Below are 21,280 nucleotides of genomic sequence, written 5' to 3'. Positions count from 1 at the left end.
TTCTCAAACTCTGAGACTATACTTTCATTTCAAGCTGCAATTACTCCTTTCTAAATACTTTTTTTTTGGTACCAGGGATTGAACTCAGGACCTTGCACTTGCGAGGCAGGTGATAGAACCACTGAGCTAAATCTCTGGCCCTCTAAATACTTTTTAAACTTCTGCATAATCTAGTCCAAACAGACTATGGAGTCTCAGTTTCTACTTTCCTAGCTTTTATAAGATGTGACCTCACCTAAGGGTGACAGACTTTAATAAATTATGTCCTCCAAGTGTAAGACTCCATGCACTAAACTGGTAGTTAAGAAAGCTGTAGACTGGGATTATAGCAGAAATATACACCAAAAAATTAACAATTGCCTAAAATCAGTCCAGTTAACAAAATAATAACAATTACCATTTATTGAGCCATGACAAGTGCTAGGCATTGTGTTAAATGCTATTATTATCCAAATTTAATCTCCACAATAATTACACTCCTTAGATATAGTTATTATGTCTAATTTATAGAGGAAATTAAAGTACAGACCTTGTTCAAAGTCTATCTCTTACATAAACACACACTTTTTTTCTGGGAAATATTTAAATCCTAGTATTTCTATAAATGACTCCCAATTTGATAGTTCCAATTATTGTAAAGACACAACCAAACAAAGTGTAGGCATTGTTTCTCCACAGATATTCCATTGTGTCATAAACCTGAAATAATAACATTTTGATTCATGGCATTTACAAACGCCTTTCATCCAAGAAACAAAGCATGATTCCTTAACACAGCTTCATCAATCTTACTAACACCAGAGGTAGATAGATGGAAAGTTTAATCATCCCAATTTTACAGGAGAAAGCAAAGCTGTGTGGAAAAGGACTTGCCTTGGTAGTGGGACGTAAATTCAGTAATTATGGCCTAGGAACACCACGTAGTTTAGTTAGCTCAGTTTAATAAACAGTCACTCACCTAAGGCAAAGAGAGAAACAATTCATGCTCTGAGAGTAACAGAAGAAAAGTGATTTCATTCATTATGTCAATATGTAGCTACCATCTTAATCTGATTTTCTTAGAAAAATCATTTTGTGGAGTTGGTGGTGTGGCCCAATGGTAAATGACTGCATGGTTAGTCAGCATGTGTGAGGCTCTGGCTTCACCAAAAAACAAAACAAAAAACAAAGCCAAAAAAATCCCATCATTTTATGTCCTAGAAATTTCTCTGTGACTCGGTTTATTTAATATTTCATTTATCTGTATGGTCACAGTGACTTGAGCTATCAAGAAATCACTTTTCAAAAAATTTTAAAATTTAAATGTCACACAACTGTAACCTGGGTTGACACATGAAGAGAAGTATTGAGATACCTGAAGAAACAAAGGTAAAGGGCCTAGAAATAACAGAAAAGCAGAACAAGGTGAGACCAGTCAATTCAGAGATAAGACTTAAAGGGAATGGAGGCACAGTACATAGAGTCATTCATTCATTCATTTAACTATCTCCTTTGTGCCACGCATCATGGCAAGAACTGAGGCTTCAACAGTGACTACGCTGTCATCACTGCTCTCAAAGAGCACAGAAGCTACTGGGGAACAGAGGTGATCATCTACAACGTGCTCGCCGCTACCCTAAACAGAAGCATGGAGCACAGTTACAGGAATTCATAGAAGAGCTACCTGGCGCAGATGAGGAGTGGCTATCATCAGGGACAGCTTTCAAAAGAAGCTAACTTGGTGCACAAAGATGACCAAGGTTAGGCAGACCGAAGGTGAAGATGCATATGTGAAAAGGGTGCAGACAGGGAAGAGCGGCAACAGATGTGCAGGCCTGGTAGTGAGAGGACCTGGTCCACTCAGGGCACTGGTGTTCATGAGCAAGGCTAGAGTGGACAGAGCACCCAACGTGAGAGGCTACAGCTCATCACCTGTGGCCTTTCCCTTCACCTTCGGGCATGAAGAGCTGTGATGGGCTTTAACAGAGGATGATGGCTCCCACCAGCGTGTTGGACTTAACTGGTCCCCCATAGGTCTGTGCAAGGGGGTGGACCTTGAAAAGGTGGGGCCCAGTGGGAGGCCCTTGGGACCAGTGGGGCTGCGCCCTACAGAAGGACTGACCGCTTGCTCCTGCACGTGTTCCCACCACTGCAATCTGCCAGGAAGCAATAGAGCTCAGGGGACCCCACCAGCACCTGTCTGAACTTTCAACCTCCAAAACTGTGAGCTAAAAAATCCTCTTAACTTTATAAAGTCACCTGCCTCCAGGTTTAATTATAGTAAGGAAAAGCTAATACAATTAACAAGATCACTCCAGTTGCAGCACGGAGGAGGGGCTGCAATGCAGCAGGCTGGATGGAGGTGATGGCAGCAACCTGGACAGCCTGGAACAGCTGTGCAGTGACAGGATGCTGGCAGGTGGACAGTCTCAGGGCCACTCACATGAGGTCAGGAAGAAGTGAAAGACAACAGACAGGTGTCCTGAAGAGACCAACAATGTGTGTGTGTGTGTGTGTGTGTGTGTGTGTGTTTGTGTGCATGTGTGTCAGGGGTGCTGAGGAAGGGAGGCTCGGAGAAGTGTACTTGGTGGGAAGACGATGGGAAGAGCCATGATCTGCAAGAGGGAGCAGGCATGTTCTCAGGACTAAACTAAATCTTTGTAAGTGGGCCCTAATGGAAGACAAATCTCAGCCTGCAAAGAGAACTTGCTATGATGTAGTGAAATGAAAACGGGGGCTGCCTGGGCCAATAAAGTGCCTCCTGCCGCAGGAATGTGTAGCAAGGCCTGGTGCTCATCAGGCAAGGAATGGGGCATCAGGTGTCAAAGGCAGTGGGATTAGGGGGTGCTTCTCCTACTCTGCACCAGCCAGAGGGTCTGATAAAACCCAAGCCAGCCTTGTCACACTGCTGCAAAGCCCGCTACTGGGCTCTGTGCAGGAGGGGAAAGGCCAATCGTCCTGTCTACACCCTATCTCTCGTTACTCCTGGCCCACTGCAACAGCCCTCCCTGAGCTCCAGTCCAACTGGCTCCTTATGCGCATGCCGGGCTCCCTCTCCACTGCAGGGCCAAGTCTTAACCATCGTCCCTCGGGTCTAGGCAGAAACATCACTCTCCCCAGGGACCCTCTTCCCAGAGCCCTCAGTCTAAATCTAAGTACATTACTGTCTGGTGTCATCTCTCTTGGCATCCAATCTGTTCCCTTCCCTTCACCAGGCTAACCATAAAGTGTAGCTGTTGTGTACTCTTTTTTTCTGCCTGTATACCTATTAGATGGTGAACTTCGGGGGATAATGGCCACATTGGACAGCACCCAATGAGTAAGAAGTACTCAATACCTGTTGATTAGTCGTCAACCTGGGGCACAGAACATAGCCAACCTAAGGTGCCATATTAAATCAGCTGTTGGTCTTTTTCAAATAACATTCCTCCCGAAACAGAAAATACTACTAGAGCAAACAATCAATACTATTTGGGAGGCCCTCACATTCCTAAATGAAGACACCACAGACAAACAGCTAAGAACCATTAAATTATCAGGTGGTCTCTGAACTTCTATCCAATGCAATGATCTTATAACAACCTGAATTCACAAGATAATTTTTGAATATCCAAGCTAATTCGCACATGTTGTTACAATGAATGTGGGAGACCTAAAAAGTTATCCTGCTTCTTCATCTTACAGTCTTTTCAATTCCATTTTGCTTTTTGACCTAAAATACCAGGCAAAGCCGTCGCTCTTCCTCGGGCTTGCGCTCAGTCTGGACGACCCCTCTTCTGAAACGCTCTGCCCTTCTGGAGCTGGGTGTACCAAGCGGGCCTCTGCCCCCTTGCCACCACTCCTGGGGACCCTGGCTCATGTGCCCAACCAGCAGAGAGAGAAGCTGCAAAGTTCCGCTGCAGAGCACTAAGGCCTTGACCGCGCCCCACGAGCAGATGCTCCATGGTGAGTGCCAAGGCTGACCACTTTCAGAGGGAAGGAACTGTGTGAGCCATGTTTCACGGCAGGAAAGCTGGCTGGTAGACACCCTGCTGCCACGACAAAGCAATCAAGGAAGTGACTCTGGGGGGAGGGTCAGGAAAGTAAAGGGACTCAGAAGATAAGACTTTAAAATACTGCAGGGAGGCCCCTGGGACACAGAGCCCAGAGTGTGGGTGACTGGGAAGGAGAGGCAGCAAAGGGGAAGTAGGAACCTGAACTGCATCTCAGCCCAGAAGAGGCAGCCTTTGGTCTGGCTGAAGCCCTGAGACCTGGAAAACCTCCACTGGGATGGGAAGGGGCTCTGGCTCAGTGCTGGCTTTTCGGTCACCAGTGTGAATCCACAATTGTGGAGCAGTCCCTGTCACAGGGCCACCCTGCAGGACAGTAACATGATGCTGACGGGCTGGACAAGACAAAGTGCATCCAAAACGAAGCTGGTCACTCCAAGGACAGTCAGGCAGTGGGTTCTCAGGCTCGTAAAAGCACTTTCATGAGGTACAAGTCTTTAGTACCCATCCCTGCATGGAGCAATGTTAGCGTGAATTAATGAAAATCATCTTGCTATGATAACAGCTTTAAGCTCCTGTACAACCAAAGATCCTACTAATGAGTGACAGGGCCGGTCAATCTACATTTTATCATTTGACTCATTCCCTGTCCCTCTCTGGAGAAGATCCCAGTGTACAATGTCACTGCCAAAAGATGTGCAAGCAAGAAAAAATTAGTATTATATGACTAACAAACCAGATCATGGAGGCATGAAAGAGGCACCAAATTTTCTGTTTAATTTGGAGGCTGATGAAAAGCCACTTCACAGAGCAAAATTAAGAGTCAAACGTGTCTAATTTCATCTTTCTCTGTGAAGTCCTTTCTCTCCGTCCAATATGTAGCTAGGATTCCCGAGTTGGTCAAACTTCTTTTTAACCACACACACGCTTGTTGGTCATCCAACAGGCCGCTTCCCTATCCCACCCCGGCTCTGCACATGACCACATCAGGCCACACCGCTCCTGCTGCCTCTCACCTATTGCTTGGAAGTGAATCCAAGACTGCTGGGCTGGTGTGTTGAGAGGGTCCAGCCCGGGTATTCACCTATAAGTAAAGAAAGAATCTTGATCAGTCTTGTGTTCTGAGGACACGGTTCTAATTAACCTATAATTTGCCACACATTTCTCATTTCACTATGAAGGTTAATTAGCTTGTTGCTAGACAGGCCCACGGTTGCAGTCTATTTAGTACATAGGTTATAGAACTGTATAATCCGTATATTATATAACCCTCTAGCCCCGCCATTATTCAAATACTTAAGCAATCCTGAAAATGCGAGATAAACAGAGGGAAGATGGAACTCAATATCTAGAGCACAGATTCAGACAATAAGCTCAAAAAAGCACCCTGAGAATATACCCAGGGTTTAGTAGTGAACTTCATGGTATCGTATCCTCCCAGGTCTACAACCAAATAGAACACTATAGACTGTTTCTTATTCCCTAAAAAATAAGGTCTGAGTAATTCACCATGAAATATTTGAGCCTAATAAAATAGCCAGCTTTTCTTCAGATGTGAAGCTTTAAGCAGAAATCTAGAATTCAAAATACGTAGAACAATAAAAAGACATTAACTAGATATATGTTTCTAGCATAAATATGTCAAAAGGGGGGGGTATTGTGTGCAATATGCTTACATGATTAATTAATCACTGAAATGAAGACTGTAATTTCACTCGAATAAAGCCTTCAGGAGAGGAGTTATAGATAAAGACCATCTAAAGATAAAGACCATCCTGAAGAAAATGACCAATCAAACAATTCCAAATAATTAAAACTACAGCACCAAAAACCAGTATCCAAATACATGCACATATTGGGCAAATACCTCAGATGAATCCCCCTCCACCTCCCATTTAAAAAAAAAAAAAAAAAGATGGCTTGTCAGAGCTTGAGAAAGTGCAGTTTTATTTGACATTTCAATAAGTGGAACACAGCATTACAAATCCATCCAACTTTACTGAAACAATTATTGAAATTCATACCTTCAGGCCATGTATGTTCCGTTCCCCAGGAGGCTTGCAGGCTGAAACAGTAATTGACTAAATTGTAGAACACATCAGGGCCATTTACAAATTTGCTCAAAATGAATCGTTTAAAAAGAAATGAGGGTGACACCAAAATTAGCAGAGAGAAATGATTGAAAAGTGGCTCCCCAGACCCAAAGTGGGAATTATGAACCAGGGTTTTAACTTGCAGGAGTGTGCATTTATAAATGCAAAGAGCTTTCTGACACTTCATATAAATTCCAATTTCTGCTCAAAACATATAAAAATCAAGTTAACTGAGCTAAAATGATTAATTCCTTTCATAATTCAAATTTCTGCAATTTTCCTCAGTCTATTACACTGTATATCTGCAACCAGTTAAACTACTTTGAGAAGAGCTAAGGTTTTGGGGGTTTTGTTTGCTTTGAAAGAGGAGTGGGAAAAAGATCTTTTAATCCCAAAAGGATTGCCAGAGACTCTAAGATGGGATACTTAAGTTTGAATACTAGTGTTTATAGCCATAAACAACTGAACTTATTGAAATACAAATATATAACAAATTTTATTATACTTACTGTAAATTTTGTTGACATCTGCAACATTTAAATCTAAAGATAAAGCACTGCCAGGAAAAACAATATTAACTTCTCAGCACCATCCTGACTTGCAGGTTAGTACTTTTCCAATTCAGCAAATGCTTCTTCATCAAATGTTAAAAATACAAAAGCTTCCTGCCCATGTTATAGACTACTTCCATTTGAAAACTACTGCGCCCTACAAATTGTATGTTAAGGGGCTGTCAGGTTTGATTGATTGTTTAGGGAAGGGTGAATTTGATTTTTTTTCTCCCTCGGATGTACAAGTATTTTTCCTCTGTTTCTGACAAGAAATGGAGCTGCTTAATAATAAGGTGTGAGTAATAATTACAAAGCACGAATTTCATTTTGTATATTTCAAGTAAATTCAAATTTGTTCTTATTTTCCTAGAAAATACATCTAAATCTTAATAAAGGGCTTTTACTTATCTTTCTAAAGCACATTAAAATTAAGGCTCCAAATCTTCTTTCCTTAACATGGAAATTAACTTTTTTCTTCTTGCCTGGTACAGGCGACTGAACCTCATTCAAGGCTAGCGCTCTACAGTTACATCCCTAGCCCTTTTTAATTTATTGAGTTGTGGTCCTCCTGCCTCACCTCTCAAGTAGCTGAGATTATAGGCATGTGCCACCATACAAAATGGAAATTAATTTTGAACAAAACAGTCACATCTATTTAGTGCATGACTCTTGAGGGACCCAGTACTTCCAAGACAACACCTTAAAATATTTCTACCAGGGGCCGGGGATTTAACTCAGTGGTGCTGCCGCCTGCCTCACAAGTGCAAGGTTCCGAGTTCGATCCCTGCTACCAAAAAAAAAAAATTCTACCAAAGTATCCAGGGCACTCAAGACATGCAGAGATAGGCATCAACTCTTATCTTTCATTTTAACACCTGCTTTGCTTCTCAAGCCTTTAAACTAGAAACTGAAACAGCATTCCAGAAAATCCAGGAACCTCATACATCCTAAAGTTATGGAGCCAGCAATTAGTATAAGGTCAGTGAATTTTCGTACTTCTCAACATTTAAAACATCTTTTAACTACAGGAAGACTTGGCCATGAGCTGAGAGCTACTATATCAGGCAACTGTATTACTTGGAAAGAGGAAAACATGTTACTAGAACAGACTAATTTCCTCCTTTGCATCTGACTTGTTCAGTCTAATGATTCTTTTTAACATGGGGCCTGACACAGAGTCTAAGGTCTGAGGGCTTGTCACACTAAGCAAACCAGATAATTACACCCAATGTGTCTATATCCAAATTGTGTACCTTTCATAACTCACTTAGCTACGTACGACAGATGTAGACAGGGCACAAAAAGTACAAGACAGCAAAAACCAGAAGAGTTGAATTATAGCACAGAAAACCCCACTGAGATAGGGAGATGGAGTTTTAAGCTACTCTCATGGTGCTGCAGTGGCATTTTAACTTACATGACTTTCCACTTTAAGTAAATTATGAGTTAGATAAAATTCTTACCTCAAAGGGAGTATCAATCACTTATATGCTGTGTAACCCTGAAGTGCCTTAACCTCTCTGAGCCTCAACAGTCTCATCCACACAACAGAGGTGCCATTGTTGGGGAGACAGAATAATGGCACACAGAGCAGTATTAGCGCCTCCACAGAGCCATGTCTAAAAGTGGCTGTCATTACCATGGGAGGGGGCACAGTGGTGTATGGTGACACTGACAGGACTAAGCACAAAATGAAAGAAAACACACCAAACTTGAGAAAATTTCAGGTAAAGAGAAGTAAATATTTTACTGAAAAGAAAAAACAAAGCCCCATAGTATTGGAACAATAATTCTCTGGGATGCTGTACTTGAGTTTGCTACCCAGAGCTGTGAAGCAATTAATGGAAATTTTCAGCTTGTAAAAAAACTATTCCTTGTGGAGAAACAATTTTTGAAAACTTGCCCCAAATTTTCATTTACTGAGAGCATTAAAACCTTCATCCTCGTTAGTGTCCTAATACACAGAAATAGCGACATTTCTCTCTTGTCCATTCTTTTTCCTTTTGATGTTTAGTCTTCAAGTACAACAGAACTGGACTAATTAGAATCCTTGTTTCAGATGATAATTGACCTTAAGTGACCCAATTTTATTCACTTCCTTAGCATTTTAATAGATTATTAATAACTGATAAGTGCTCCTGACTCTGCCACCTACACAGAATAGCAGGATTGCTTGAACCCAGAGCTGCTCATGGGCTGACCAAGCCAGCTGTCTTTGGAGACTTCCTCACTGTAGATAGGAGCCTACTGGTTAATTGAGCCATTGAAACTTCAGAGAGTTACAGGTAATGAAAGTCTAGAGTGTTTAATTGGAAAACTCATACCATGATTATTTGTACAGTATTAGTTAACGAAGGTAAGTTTAATTTTTAATTATTTCAATTAAGTTATTTCTAGAAGAGTTTCTTAGAGAATTTCCTTATCTGTTGCAGTAGTTGGAAAATATAGATTCCAAGTAGGGCAATATATAATGGGTGGAAGACTTAATCTTAATGGTTTATATAATTAAACTGTTCTTTTTCACCATTATTCAAATTTTGAAGGAACATTTATACACAGTTGAACAATCGTATCTGATACAAGGCTAGTACTGCCAAGCCTAAAGGGGAAGAAGAAAATTATCTGACAGGTGAGTCACTGAGATCACCCTCATTTGCTCATGTTTTGAGACTTAATCAAATTTCTATTTAGGAAGATTTTTCCATTACTTAGAAAATATCTCCCCCCTCAAAACCAAGCACCCAGCATCCTACCCAAGTTTCTTTCCTAAAACTCCCCTGTACATTGTAGCTTACGTACTAGCCAAAAGCTTTCTCCTCAGCCACCATCACTTGCCACAGTTTATAAATACCCAGAATTAAAGTCATTCATTTGCCTTGGTTTAGAAACAGGGGACCCCCAAAGAGTTCTTTAAGCGAATGTAAGTATGTGCTTCAAAAACAAAAACCAATCTAGTTAGTTTAATTTACTCTAGTAAATTAGATATTTTATCTGCTATAACTATAATATAGCCTGCAATCCCCACGATAATGAATACTTCTTTTGTTTTTTTTCAAATTAAGAGCTAAACATCATGTTATGTGCATTTAAACCTTTGGAAAACATAACTGTTGATGAAACACTTTACTGAAATAATTATTGTTGATTAGAATTTGTTCAACATTACCTCTTGGAAATATCTGCAGAGGCTCTATTAACTGTCCACTTACTTGCTGTTCCATTACTGTGGAATAATACTGCAAAGAGATTATAGAAAGAGATTACTCAGTAATGTATGAATACTGGAACAGACACTTATGGGTTGTTTAATTCATAGCACTTTTGTAAATTGCTGGTATGCATATATTAGCCTTGAGAATACTTTTCCCCTACTGGCACATCAAAATGACTACAGTGAATATATTCAGGATTGGAAGTCTGCTATAGTGTTATCCTCCACACAGGCCACTTAGCTTTAAGAATAAAAACACTGATTAACACCACATATTAGTATTCAAAAAATATTTTAAATGGCATATATTTAAAATGCCACAAAAAGTATTTTAGTGTAAAGTGCTCAGATTGCCTCTTGTCCTCTTGGTCTGGGTTTACAAAGCCAAATGAAGAAGCTTCACTTCTGGTTTAGACCTACATGCCAGTTAATGAAACATCACGCACATGTGTGCATAAAACACAAAGAGCAGAAATACAAGTTACAGAGACTGTGAAAGCAGCAACCAAAACATGACTCATCCAAAAATGATGCTATTTTTAGGATAAAAAAGCAGTCTAGTTTCAAGCAAACATACCTCTTATCCTTTAGCCTTATAAACACTTCAGAATGGATCAAATTTCAAGTAAAATTCTGGGCAAAGGAAATAAAGTTCTCATTGTACTTCATAAGCACAAATCATGAAGTAGGTCATATTGTGGTCTGATGGCCATTTTCCTTAATATCGGAATTGGCGAGCACAGATTCTGGACTTTCACTTCTTTCAATGCTAGGCAAACAAAAGAATGATGCTCTTGGTGGAAAAATACCAACCACAAAAGCTGCTGCTTTTGTATTTTGAAGGGTTGACAAAGTGCAGAACTCCAAACCAGGCACTGTGGCTCATTCTTATAATCCCAGCACTCTGGGAGGCTGAGGCAGAGGGATCACAAGTTCAAGTCCAAACTGGGCAACTTGGTGACTTAGTGAGATGCTGTCTCAAAATCTAAGATATCTTAAAAGGTCTGGGAATGTAGCTCAGTGCAAAGGCCTTGGGTTCAATCGCCAGTACCACCAAAAAAAAACAAACAAAAAAACCCTTCTCTTTCATCCTTGCTGTTTCTACATTAAAAACACATCATTATTTACCTACCAAATTTTAAGAAAATTTCTCCTGGATTATCATTTTCTGATATTCTAAAAAAAAAAAAAAAAGGTGTCTTTTTAGAAGATACATACAGTTTCCTACTGCTTTAATGTGCATTAAAATTATTACAAGGCTGGGGATTTAGCTCAGTGGTTCTGCCACCTGCCTCACAAGTGCAAGGTCCCGAGTTGAATCCCCAGTACCAAAAAACATATTTAAAATTATTACAAGATCAAGATTGGTTTTCCTTAGAAATGAAAGGTAACTATAAAATGCCACATTATATCAGGAATCACAATTTCAGAAGTCTAAAGCTTTGTGCCCTACTAACAAGTAAGGCAAAGGTGAATTTTGGTAGCTATGGACAGATGTAAGTGTGCCTAGTCTCCAAAGCATTTCAAATGGCAGAGAAAAGCCATCCTCTCCCTCTGTGGACCTAACAATTTAGATACATATGGGAAACACACACTGTGGAGAACACACCATGGCAATGTCTTTCAGGAGGCCAGGTGCCTCCAAACCACAGAAACACAGCAGTCGCCATTACTCACACAGCGATGACAAGTAAATGAAATATCAATCATGTAGGCTGCCAACCTTTTGGGACAGCAATAACTGTTAACAAGTAGTGTGGAAAAATTGTCCGAAAATGACTTGTCCTCGGCACACAAGTATTTGAGGTTTCCGTGGAAAATTAAGATGCCAGTGGCTATTTGGAACATTGCTCAGGTATTCTTTTTAATGGGAAATTTGCTGGTTATTGATCCACAGCATGTACCCCCTTGCTTCTGGAAGGCTGCAAGCAACTTTCCAATCAGTGGCTGTCAAAAAAATTACTGCCTTTTTATACTGATACGAGACAACAGCAGTGGTGGTGTTCTCTTATAGTTAATACTTTTCTTTAATTAACTGCTATGTACAGTAGGTTAGTAGTTCAATTACTCCTTTCCTATCATCCTAGAAATCAAAACAAAATATCCTTATGCTTTATCTAACAAATTAATTATAGAATTGTCTGAAACTGGTGCTTAGGGTCAAGTTTGAAAACAAATAACCTCAAATGTAAAGGGTCAGAAGAGGAGCAATGTATTTTTTTCCCTACTATAAAACCTTGTATGCATGAAATTGATCTGTTTGCAAGCTTTATTTATTTACCTTACAAAATAAATAAATAAAAATGGTTTCTGTTTCATTTTAGGTCTGGGCCAGCCAACTGGCAAACTATATATATTTTTGTAATCACTGTGTGAATTTCTAAGCAATCTACACAGATCTCTTTGTACTATGATCAACATAGTCACAGTAATATTAGATATGTCACTTAACCAGCTTCTCTAAAGCAGTCAGTTAGGTTTTGCTTTTTCTTTTTTAGAACTCTTCTAAATCCAAGTGTATTTTCTCCTGCTGATGTACTCCGTTTGATCTGTGTTTATATTAAGAGAATCTTGTGTTCCAGAGCAAAGTAATTCACCATCAAGGCTGTGTCATAAATGTAGGACCCAAACCCACAGTGTGGGATCACTGTACCTCTGACGACCACCAACTGCGGAGGGCCATTGGCCACCAAGCTCAGCCACTGTGCCTGCAGCATTCTGAATGGGACGAAGATAAAAACCTGGGCCATATGTGGTACCTCCTGCCACAAAGCAGTCCTGCAGGGCCACCAGGCCTGTGCTGTCCAGTAAAATGAGCAAGGAACTTGGAGCGTCATCACTAGCTGTGCCCTAGCACATGACCCTGAGAGGTGATGCTTCTGCGCCTCACTTCGCCCAGCAGTAAATGAGGTTGGGGACAGCTGTAAGACTCTCATCAGGAAACAGATAAGAAAAATTCATAAACAGCAGGGCAAGCTGTTTTCAGGCCTTGGCCCTCTCTCAGTGTCTTTAATATATTCTTCCTCTAAAGGGATTCTCTCCAGTTTGATTTGAAATACAGTGGTACCACAGTGGCCATTGTTAGCTGGTTCTGGGAGGCAGGTACCAAAAACAATGGATACCAAACAAATTGTTTTGGCTGGAAAGGGTAGTGAGTCACGAGACAACAGACACCGTCAAGTTTTAACTTACACGTCATACCACCCAAACGATGAGTCCTGGAAAATTTTCACATTAAAATGGGAAATACCAGGGCCAGGGATTTAGCTCAGTGGCACCATGCCTGCCTCAAAAGTGCAAGGTCCTGAGTACGATCCCAGTACTGCGGGGGGGGGGGGGGGGGGGACCAAATCTGATGAGTTTAAGAACGGTGGAGTAACAAGGTATAACTATAGTAATAAAATAATCAGTAATGACCCAATAAAGACCAGGCTTCTAGCCAAAAATAAATAAACAAACTAACAACAACAAAACCCCTAAACTTTATATACCAAAATACTTCATATGGTTTGGACAGAAAAGTACCCAACCACCATCAGCAGTAATTTTAGGGGCCATAACTTGAAGTCACTTAACTCCTTATCTTAATCTTTATAATCCTGCCTTGGTTTTTATTTCCCATAACACAAAAATCTACACATAGTAGATGTCTGATAAATATTTATTGAGTGAAATGTGGCTGAATCTTGAGTCTGCCACTCATTAACTTGTGTAGCCTTCAGGAAGTCATTTAACCTTATTGAGCATTAGTTTCCTCCAAATGCAAGTAAGATTATCCACCCCATTACATAGAGTCACTGTGAGGCTCAAAAACTAAACTGCAGCAATAGAACTAGTGAAGGTACTTGGTAAACTATCATTCAGTATAAGTTGAGAAGTTTAAAAAAATCTCTAATACTGAAACAATATTAAGCACAATACTTTCTTAGCAGTGCTCAAGCACTTAAAAATACAAATATTTATGTATATAAAGCACAAAACACTGTGCTCAAATTGAACACAGAAGCAGCAGTTACACATTTTCTGCTACCATCCATTGCATAATCCGTTACATGCAGTAATTGCAGCAATAATCAATAAGCTAACTGGGTAAAAGATTAATCAGTTTTACAATTGCTAATGGAATCTCCAGCACCAGACTTACATTGGTTTCAGAGTCCCTCTGAGATATTCTTCAAAATCCTTAAACAATTTTAATAAGGATGTGACAAAGTTTAGCATAGTTATCCAAAAATCTAATTAATTTGAAATAGAACGCCACATTCGACAAGGGGATAACAAGTGCAATTTTTGGCTTTGTTTGCAAGTTTATCCAAACAGTGTTCCTTTTTGTTATGAACCTAATTCTAACAGCACAATGCAATCAATAATTACATTTTTTTTTCTTCATGGAAATCTGCCATATAAAAAACTTGGGTTTCAAAACAACACAGTTTAATTCTATAAGGCACAAGTTCTCTAACCAGAAAGATGGCTAAGGATATAGCTCAGTGGTGCAGTATCTGCCTAGTGTATGTGAGGACCTGGGTTCAGTCCCCTGTACTGCAAAGAGGCAGAGGAACAAGTCTCACTCCCTGAGTATCTGTGTGTTAGGCTCAGTACAACACATCCACCTATGTTCATTTAATTTTTCACACTCCTACTCTGGGAGACTCATCACCTCTATTTAACAGAGGAGGCAAATGGTTTATCAATGAGCAAAGAAAAATACTTCCTACTCTAGCTCCTGCACTCAAGTCATAAAGTATGTTTACTATTCAAGAGTTAACAGGTAAGTGACCTCATAGATCTCATTCCTCAGACATTTAACTACACAGACAGGTTGCTGGCTAGGCTGCTGGGCTGGTGGAAAGCTCTGGCTACATGATTCATGCCCTGGATGAATCCGGTCATATCCTTTGGATGGTGAGGCAGCAGGAAGCCACAGTGCTATGGGTGACCTCTGGCTCTGTCCTTGCGGCCCCAGCTTTCTCCTCACCTCTCCAACCACTGAACTCAGCTTCCTGCTAGTGGCCCTTTCCCCACTCCTTTAAGTGGGGGAGTTCCCCGTGGTTCCTCACCAACCTTCTCTTCTCATTATATACTCTCCTTGAGTTACTTCTACCACTTCAAAGGTTTTAATTACCAGAGGAGTCATTGAGACTAATTAGAAGCTGATGAATCACAAATCTTTATTTCTAGCCCCAATTTCTCTCCCAAGATTCAGAACATATCCAAGCCATTGTCCAAAGCCTCCACCAAGGCAAAAGGTCCAAAACTCAATTCCCCACCTTTCCCACCCCTCCCTCGGACCCTAAACTGCCACCTAGGTTTATTACATCAATAAAGACCATCTCTATCACCCAGTTTCCAAAGCAAGAAATCTGGAAGTAATCCAGATCATCTCTTTCTACATTCAGTCTAATATGACATCCTCCCCACTTCCCAAATCAGTTAACTTCTCTCCAGTCCAGGGGGCACCCCTACCTGTAATGTGAAACCACCACTAGGTAGCTTCTGAGCCTTAGAACTATTCTCCCCGAGCCACTCTCCAGGGAAATAAATGGATGCGGTCGGGCTAACTCCCTGCACCTTCAACCTAAGGCCCTCCATGATGTGACCCACTCCCTCCCCCAGAGTCCACGGACTGTAGCACTCCTGCATACACCAGGCACCCTCATCCCCTGAGCCTTTGAACACACTGTTCACTCAGCCCCAAACACCCTTCTCGGTCCCCCGGTCTTCATTTACTCCACTGGGACACCATCCTCTTCAGGAAGCCTTTTGGGTCCCCATAGCTAGGTTAGGCACTCCTTCGTGCTCATGTAGCAGAGCTACTAGGCCATCTGTCACTCTGCCTGGTAATGATGAGTTTTTCTTGTCCTCTCACTCAGATCTGTTTCCTTTTTGCTACTGTGAGCCCCAACAGGGCATGAACTGTGTGTTCACTGCACCCACCACCCCATGCTCTGTCCAGCACACATGTGCTTTGAGGGAACTGGCGGTTCAGGTGAGTGACAATTCAGTGAGTGAGTGAGCTGAGGCCCCAGCTCTCTATTTACTAGCTGTGACCTAGAGAAAGACTCCAAGTGTGTCTGTGCCTCAGGACCCTCTGTTGTAAAAATCGGGAAAATACCTGCCTTGCTCACCTTACAAAGGTATTAATGGCAGAGGGTCTATATGGGCTTTGGGAGCTCCCTGAAGCTCCTGAAACTGTACATGCAATGCTGCTTTATGTGACTTTGCTGGGGAAAGAATAAACAACTTTCTTCAGGTTTTCAAAAAGGACCACGCTTCCAAAGCCTTTGGAAACCACTGTCGTACAGTGCCTGGCACACAGTGGGTGCTCCACAAATGTTTATGGGAGAAGGCAGGACGGAATGACTACACACTCCCAGGGCTCATGGATCCTGACCTACTCACAGACAAAGGACACAGTGGGCATCTTTAGTATTCTTTTATCCACTTGTAACAGGACAGTTTACGAAATCTCTCCTTAGTGTGTCTTCTAACAGGAAAGAAAATCGGCACAATAATTCACTTCTAAGAAACAGGCACATGGGCTTTTTCCTACCAATAATAAAATTTTCAAATTCCTATTTTGCCAATACTGCAAGCATACCCAATTACTGGTAGCTCAGCCAGTAATTACAGGGATAATCAATAAACTAACCAACTGTTTGCAGTCCGTAGTTAATTTATTAGTTTTTCCCAGGTAAGAATTCCATAATCTTAACTTTGTCAAAGGGCTACAAATTCGATTACAACACTACTCAGATGTGGCATCATTACACCATCTTTCAATTATTCCTTACATTATACATGAAGAGGCTTTTCCTCTGTGACGCGCACCTCTCACAATACATATAACTGTTACAGTAGTTTTAAAAATAACAACAGCACAACTGGGGATGTAGCTCAGTGGCAGAGCACTTGCTTAGCATACATGAGGCTCTGTCAATCCCTAGTACCACAAATAAGCAAAGAAAGAAAGAAGGGAACAAAGCCTATCTGTTTTGCATACCAAATTAGTTGTCACATTTACTTACCTGGCCTCAGGTCCCCTAGCTTCCTAACAACTCACTGGCCCTGCCTCAAGAAAATTATGATGTACCTTTGAAGCTCTTCCTTATCTGATTCTAGACCAAGGGCCTGCATATGTGATTAGATGATGAGAAAGAAAATAAAAGTCTTCCAGTGAAAAGGTCAACAGGGAACAACTCTGGGGCCTGTTTATAAGCCAAGATTACTGGATAAATGTATTTACTAATGATTGGGAAGTAAAAATGGCAGCAAGTTGGCCAAGTTTAATGATGACACTATTTGTTTTGGACAATAAAACCATAAATGACTTTAGGGAGCTTGAGATGGTCTGAATAGAAGTTTAAGCAGCCAATAACAGATGAAATGCAACTTGGCTAAGATTAAGGTAATGTGTATAGGCAGCATGAATTTAAATCTGTTCACAACAATGGGCCCAAAACTTAGGGCACTTTCTCAGGTGAAGCTTCCAGAGTTGTCACCATGATTAGCTCAGGGCAATGTCTACACTGACTTTTCACCTGACTTCTACCTATAGCAGTTCTGCTGTCTTTCTAGAGTAGAAGTTGAAATAGTAGCTTCAGAGAACTCTTTATAGAAATAAAGCAGAACCATCAGGGCCAGGGAAACAGCAGGCCACATGGGACATTCCCTGCACACATGCTGTACTGAGATCTCCACAGAAAAGCCACCGAGCTGGGAACAGAGCCCCATCAACGACAAAATACTGGTGGCGCAAAGTTCCTGTTCCAGAAGTCCCCAGAGTGCTCTGGTGCCACTGAGGTTGGGGACTGTTTGCTTCCAAAAGCTGCATAATAAATTTCTTGTTGGGGCAAACTGCAATGTTTCTGCTCCTTACTACCAAACACAGCCCAAGATATTTCATAATAGGGGTGAAATAAGGAACTACTCCATTTTTATCACTACTTCAAGGAATACTTAAATATTCCAGAAAACCCAAAGAAGACAGCTAAAAAAGCTACCTCTGAAAATAACTTCTGTTCTTTCACTAGAAAGAGAGAATAAGATAAAAACTTTATTTATGGCTTGGCACATGTCATTATTTGAGTAAATAAACAATAATTTCTAAAACAAATGATTTCCTTCAGTTTTCATTCTTGCTCTTGTCACTATTTCTCCACCCTTTGGGCGGAATAGATTATATGATCAGTTGTTTAGATGAACTACATTGAAGTAGGGACTGAACACCCACTGAAGGTTGAGGTGATTTTGCCACCTACAAACTAAGTCCACATATGATCCTGCTTAATATAGGGCATATTTAAAAGCACCATATGGAAAATGAGTGGCCAACTTCTTTGTTCTTTAAAAAAAGCTCCTGATAGCAAAAGCTCTGTTAAACATTCAGCTCCTAAATGAACAACAAATTTTGTGGTAAAACTTGGCCTCATAGGTAAAGATGAGAATTTTGGAACTTCAGAAGCCCACGGAGTATTTTTTTACACTGTTATTTAAACTCAGAAACACTGGGATTCTAGTAAAAAGCACTGTTCTTTGTAATCAGGAAAAACACAGTATTTAAAAAGCTTCATTAGCAAAAATCTTAATATATTGATACAAAAACAAACAAAACAAAACACCCCATACTTAAAGCAGGCAGGAGTGAAGACGCTGGTACTGTTTCCAGGCCTGCGACTAGCCACATGACTTCTCACTGTTCTCTGAACCTGCTCTCCTCACTTGGGCTCAAGGTACTTATCTGTAAAATGAAAGACGTAGACAAGACCTCTAAGGTTTCCTTCCAACTCCATGAATAACTGCATGATTTTAGAGGCAATCTCCAAGTTATGCATGCTACGGTGAAGCTAATCACAGCCCAATTTACGGGGTGCTCCAGAGGTCAAAAAGTACTTTTCCCTCACGGTACCCAACGTCTAACAAGGTACATGATGGCTAAGTATGCCAAAGGGAATACTTACTCTCCACTAAAACACAAGGTCTCTGCCATAATGGGAGGCATTACAGTAAAACTCATACCACATGCTTCTGGCAATGGGGGGAAATGGTATAAAGAGAGAGAATGAGCAAAATGAAGAAAATTATTCTTGTTAATACTGTGCTCCCCTTATACGAGCCGCTCTCAGAATCAAGAGAACCAGGTATAAAAAATCCTTCACTCCACACAGGATCTTGCAGAAACAAACTGAAATCCATTTACAAAAGCAAGACATACTGCTCAGTTCCTCAATGAAAGGTCACCTGAAAAAAGAGGTGAGGTTAATATTAAAATTACCCCCACTTAGAAGTGGGCCCCAAGCAGCACTGACAAAAAATACAGAAATATGGAAGGGGAAAAACAACATAATATTTCCAATCTTTCTCAAAAATGGAAAACAAGAATGACAACAACAAAAAAAATTTAAACCACATTAAGGGAATATTTAACAGGGTCCTTGAAATAATTAGCAATGATCAGCGTATTTAGTTTCAGAATATGTAGGTTGTGTGTGTTTTTTCCTAATAAAGCATTACAAATTCTAATTAAAAAAATACTTTATGGAGGAATTAAAAAGATACAATAGTGTCAGAGGAAAAGCCATGATCCCAGAAGTGGAATATTCTAACAACATAACTTCAAGAAACTATGCTATAAAAACAGATTGTTGATTAACACAAACTCATAACAAAATGCAGAGAGCTATCACAATGCTGCTGTAATAACACTTGACTGCTGAATTCTTTCAATACATTAAATATCTCCTTGGAGACCAAATTACTTTACATTTTCTTAAAAGACAATTTATTATAGCTTTGTTTTCTTCTCATTATCTCTTAAAAATATATCGAATGAAGAAAAGAATACAACTTCTAAATAACTTACATAAAATGGTACTAATGTGTGACAAGACTTCAGTTTAATATGTTGGTTATTATTTAACAGCATACAACCTATCGTCATGACAAATCCTTACCACAATGTGATATTCCACGTGTCACATGTATCAAAAACCACTGTATGCCATTACTATGGTGCTCATAAAATTAACAGCCTCAGGCTGCAAGCGATTTAAATAATTGATAAGTTTTCAATTAAAAAGGAAACATTTTCAAGTCTAATACAAAAATCTATTTAAATTACTGATAAAAACTTACACTTAGGTTGGCCCAAAGCCAAAAAATGCTTGCATCCAAGGGAGGAGAAAGGTAATTCTGCAAGTTTCAACTCAGATGTTGCAATTCTTTTATTCTTATGCAGAGACCTAGGCTATTTATTCATTCAACCTTTATAATCAATGGAAAAGAACGATTAAAGGGCCAGTGGTAACAAAGTCTCTGCTTTTGCTTCCCTCTACGTGGCTCTTAAATACTAAGACGGCCACAATTTTACTGAATTCTATATGAAACACTAAGCTGTTTTGTTTTGTTTTCACAATAAAATTGTGATCCTCTGTCAGTATCTCCCCTGTGTCACTACACCAAATCCTGGAATCAAACATTTTCAGAACTAAATTGAAGCTAACAAATAAGACCAATGGAAATTTTTAGTAATAAGCTGGTAGTTATGAGGACTACCCACCAAAATCTATTGTGAAATTAGATCCAAATGGTTCTCTGTGACAAAATTGGGCCCAAGAGGAATTTCCAACCCTAAAGACCAACACAGATGGAAATGACAGTCAACCGATCTTGTTTGTGCTTTTTTGTGAACTACTCTTTACCTTTTTAAATATTGAGAGCTTGACTCTACATAAACAAAGGGCAACAGCAAGAGACAGGAGGAAAAGGAAATCCATTCAAGGTTCAAATGACCTAAAGCATCATCTCTCAGAGATATTTTCATTTTCACTTCAAAATATTTTGCTGAAACATTCAGTGTCAGAAAGGCAGAGCTCTACTTTAAGCAGGTTAAAACTGGCATGGGTGGAGGGCTGCGGGGTGCTGACATTCCATCTATAAATTTTTGTTAGATGAATTTAGAGAAAACCTGGACCCAATCAGCCAGACCACAATCCATGGCCCAGTACCAAGTCATAAAAAAAGTTTTCATCCATTTGTTGCCATGGAGATGGGATCCTGGACAGGTTTCTAGGTTCTTGCTCATGAGGAAGAAATAAATGGATGTAGTACGTGATAGTAAGGAAAAAGCAGCAAAGATTAATGAACTTTAGTTAGGTGATGGTATACTCAGTGAGTGCGCTCGTGCCAGTGGAAAGGAAAACAACACAAGTGCTGAAGGCAGTGGGTGTAGGAATTTTAAATATTGCACGGGGTCTAGGGGCCTCTCACTGGGGCTCCCAGAGCATGACTGACTACATGATTGACAGGGTGCTGAGTCAGGTCAGCTGGGTCTACTGTGCATGTCCTTTCCCATAATTCACTCTGTTATAATTGGATGTGGGAGATGCAGCTCATATTCATGAACCTTCACTGAGCTTCAAGTACAGAAAGATCATGCAGGAAGATCTGACATACATG

General features: G+C 40.3%; 1 protein-coding gene across 10 annotated transcripts in view; it reads right to left on the bottom strand.

Annotated features, from left to right (window-relative positions):
* Nucleotides 1–21,280, bottom strand: part of Map2k5 (mitogen-activated protein kinase kinase 5) — a 258,240-nt gene that overhangs the window by 211,845 nt on the left and 25,115 nt on the right. For 8 of the 10 annotated variants that reach the window (XM_004855593.4, XM_021237014.2, XM_004855594.4 and 5 more), the window contains exons 4-6: nt 9,779–9,848; nt 5,993–6,033; nt 4,985–5,052 (exon numbers count right to left, since the gene is read on the bottom strand). In XM_004855593.4, coding sequence (XP_004855650.1) covers nt 4,985–5,052; nt 5,993–6,033; nt 9,779–9,848 — 179 coding nt within the window. Of the gene's footprint in view, nt 1–4,984; nt 5,053–5,992; nt 6,034–9,778; nt 9,849–10,400; nt 10,426–10,955; nt 11,000–21,280 lie in introns of those variants that run through there. The other 2 variants (XM_021237018.2, XM_087198979.1) reach the window with 2 other exon arrangements.

The sequence above is a fragment of the Heterocephalus glaber genome, unplaced genomic scaffold (genome assembly GCF_053883595.1).
Source record: "Heterocephalus glaber isolate CG9 unplaced genomic scaffold, H.glaber_assembly_v1.0 deba00001689, whole genome shotgun sequence".
Classification (NCBI taxonomy): Eukaryota; Metazoa; Chordata; class Mammalia; order Rodentia; family Bathyergidae; genus Heterocephalus; species Heterocephalus glaber.
This window is presented reverse-complemented; position numbering and strand designations above follow the sequence as displayed.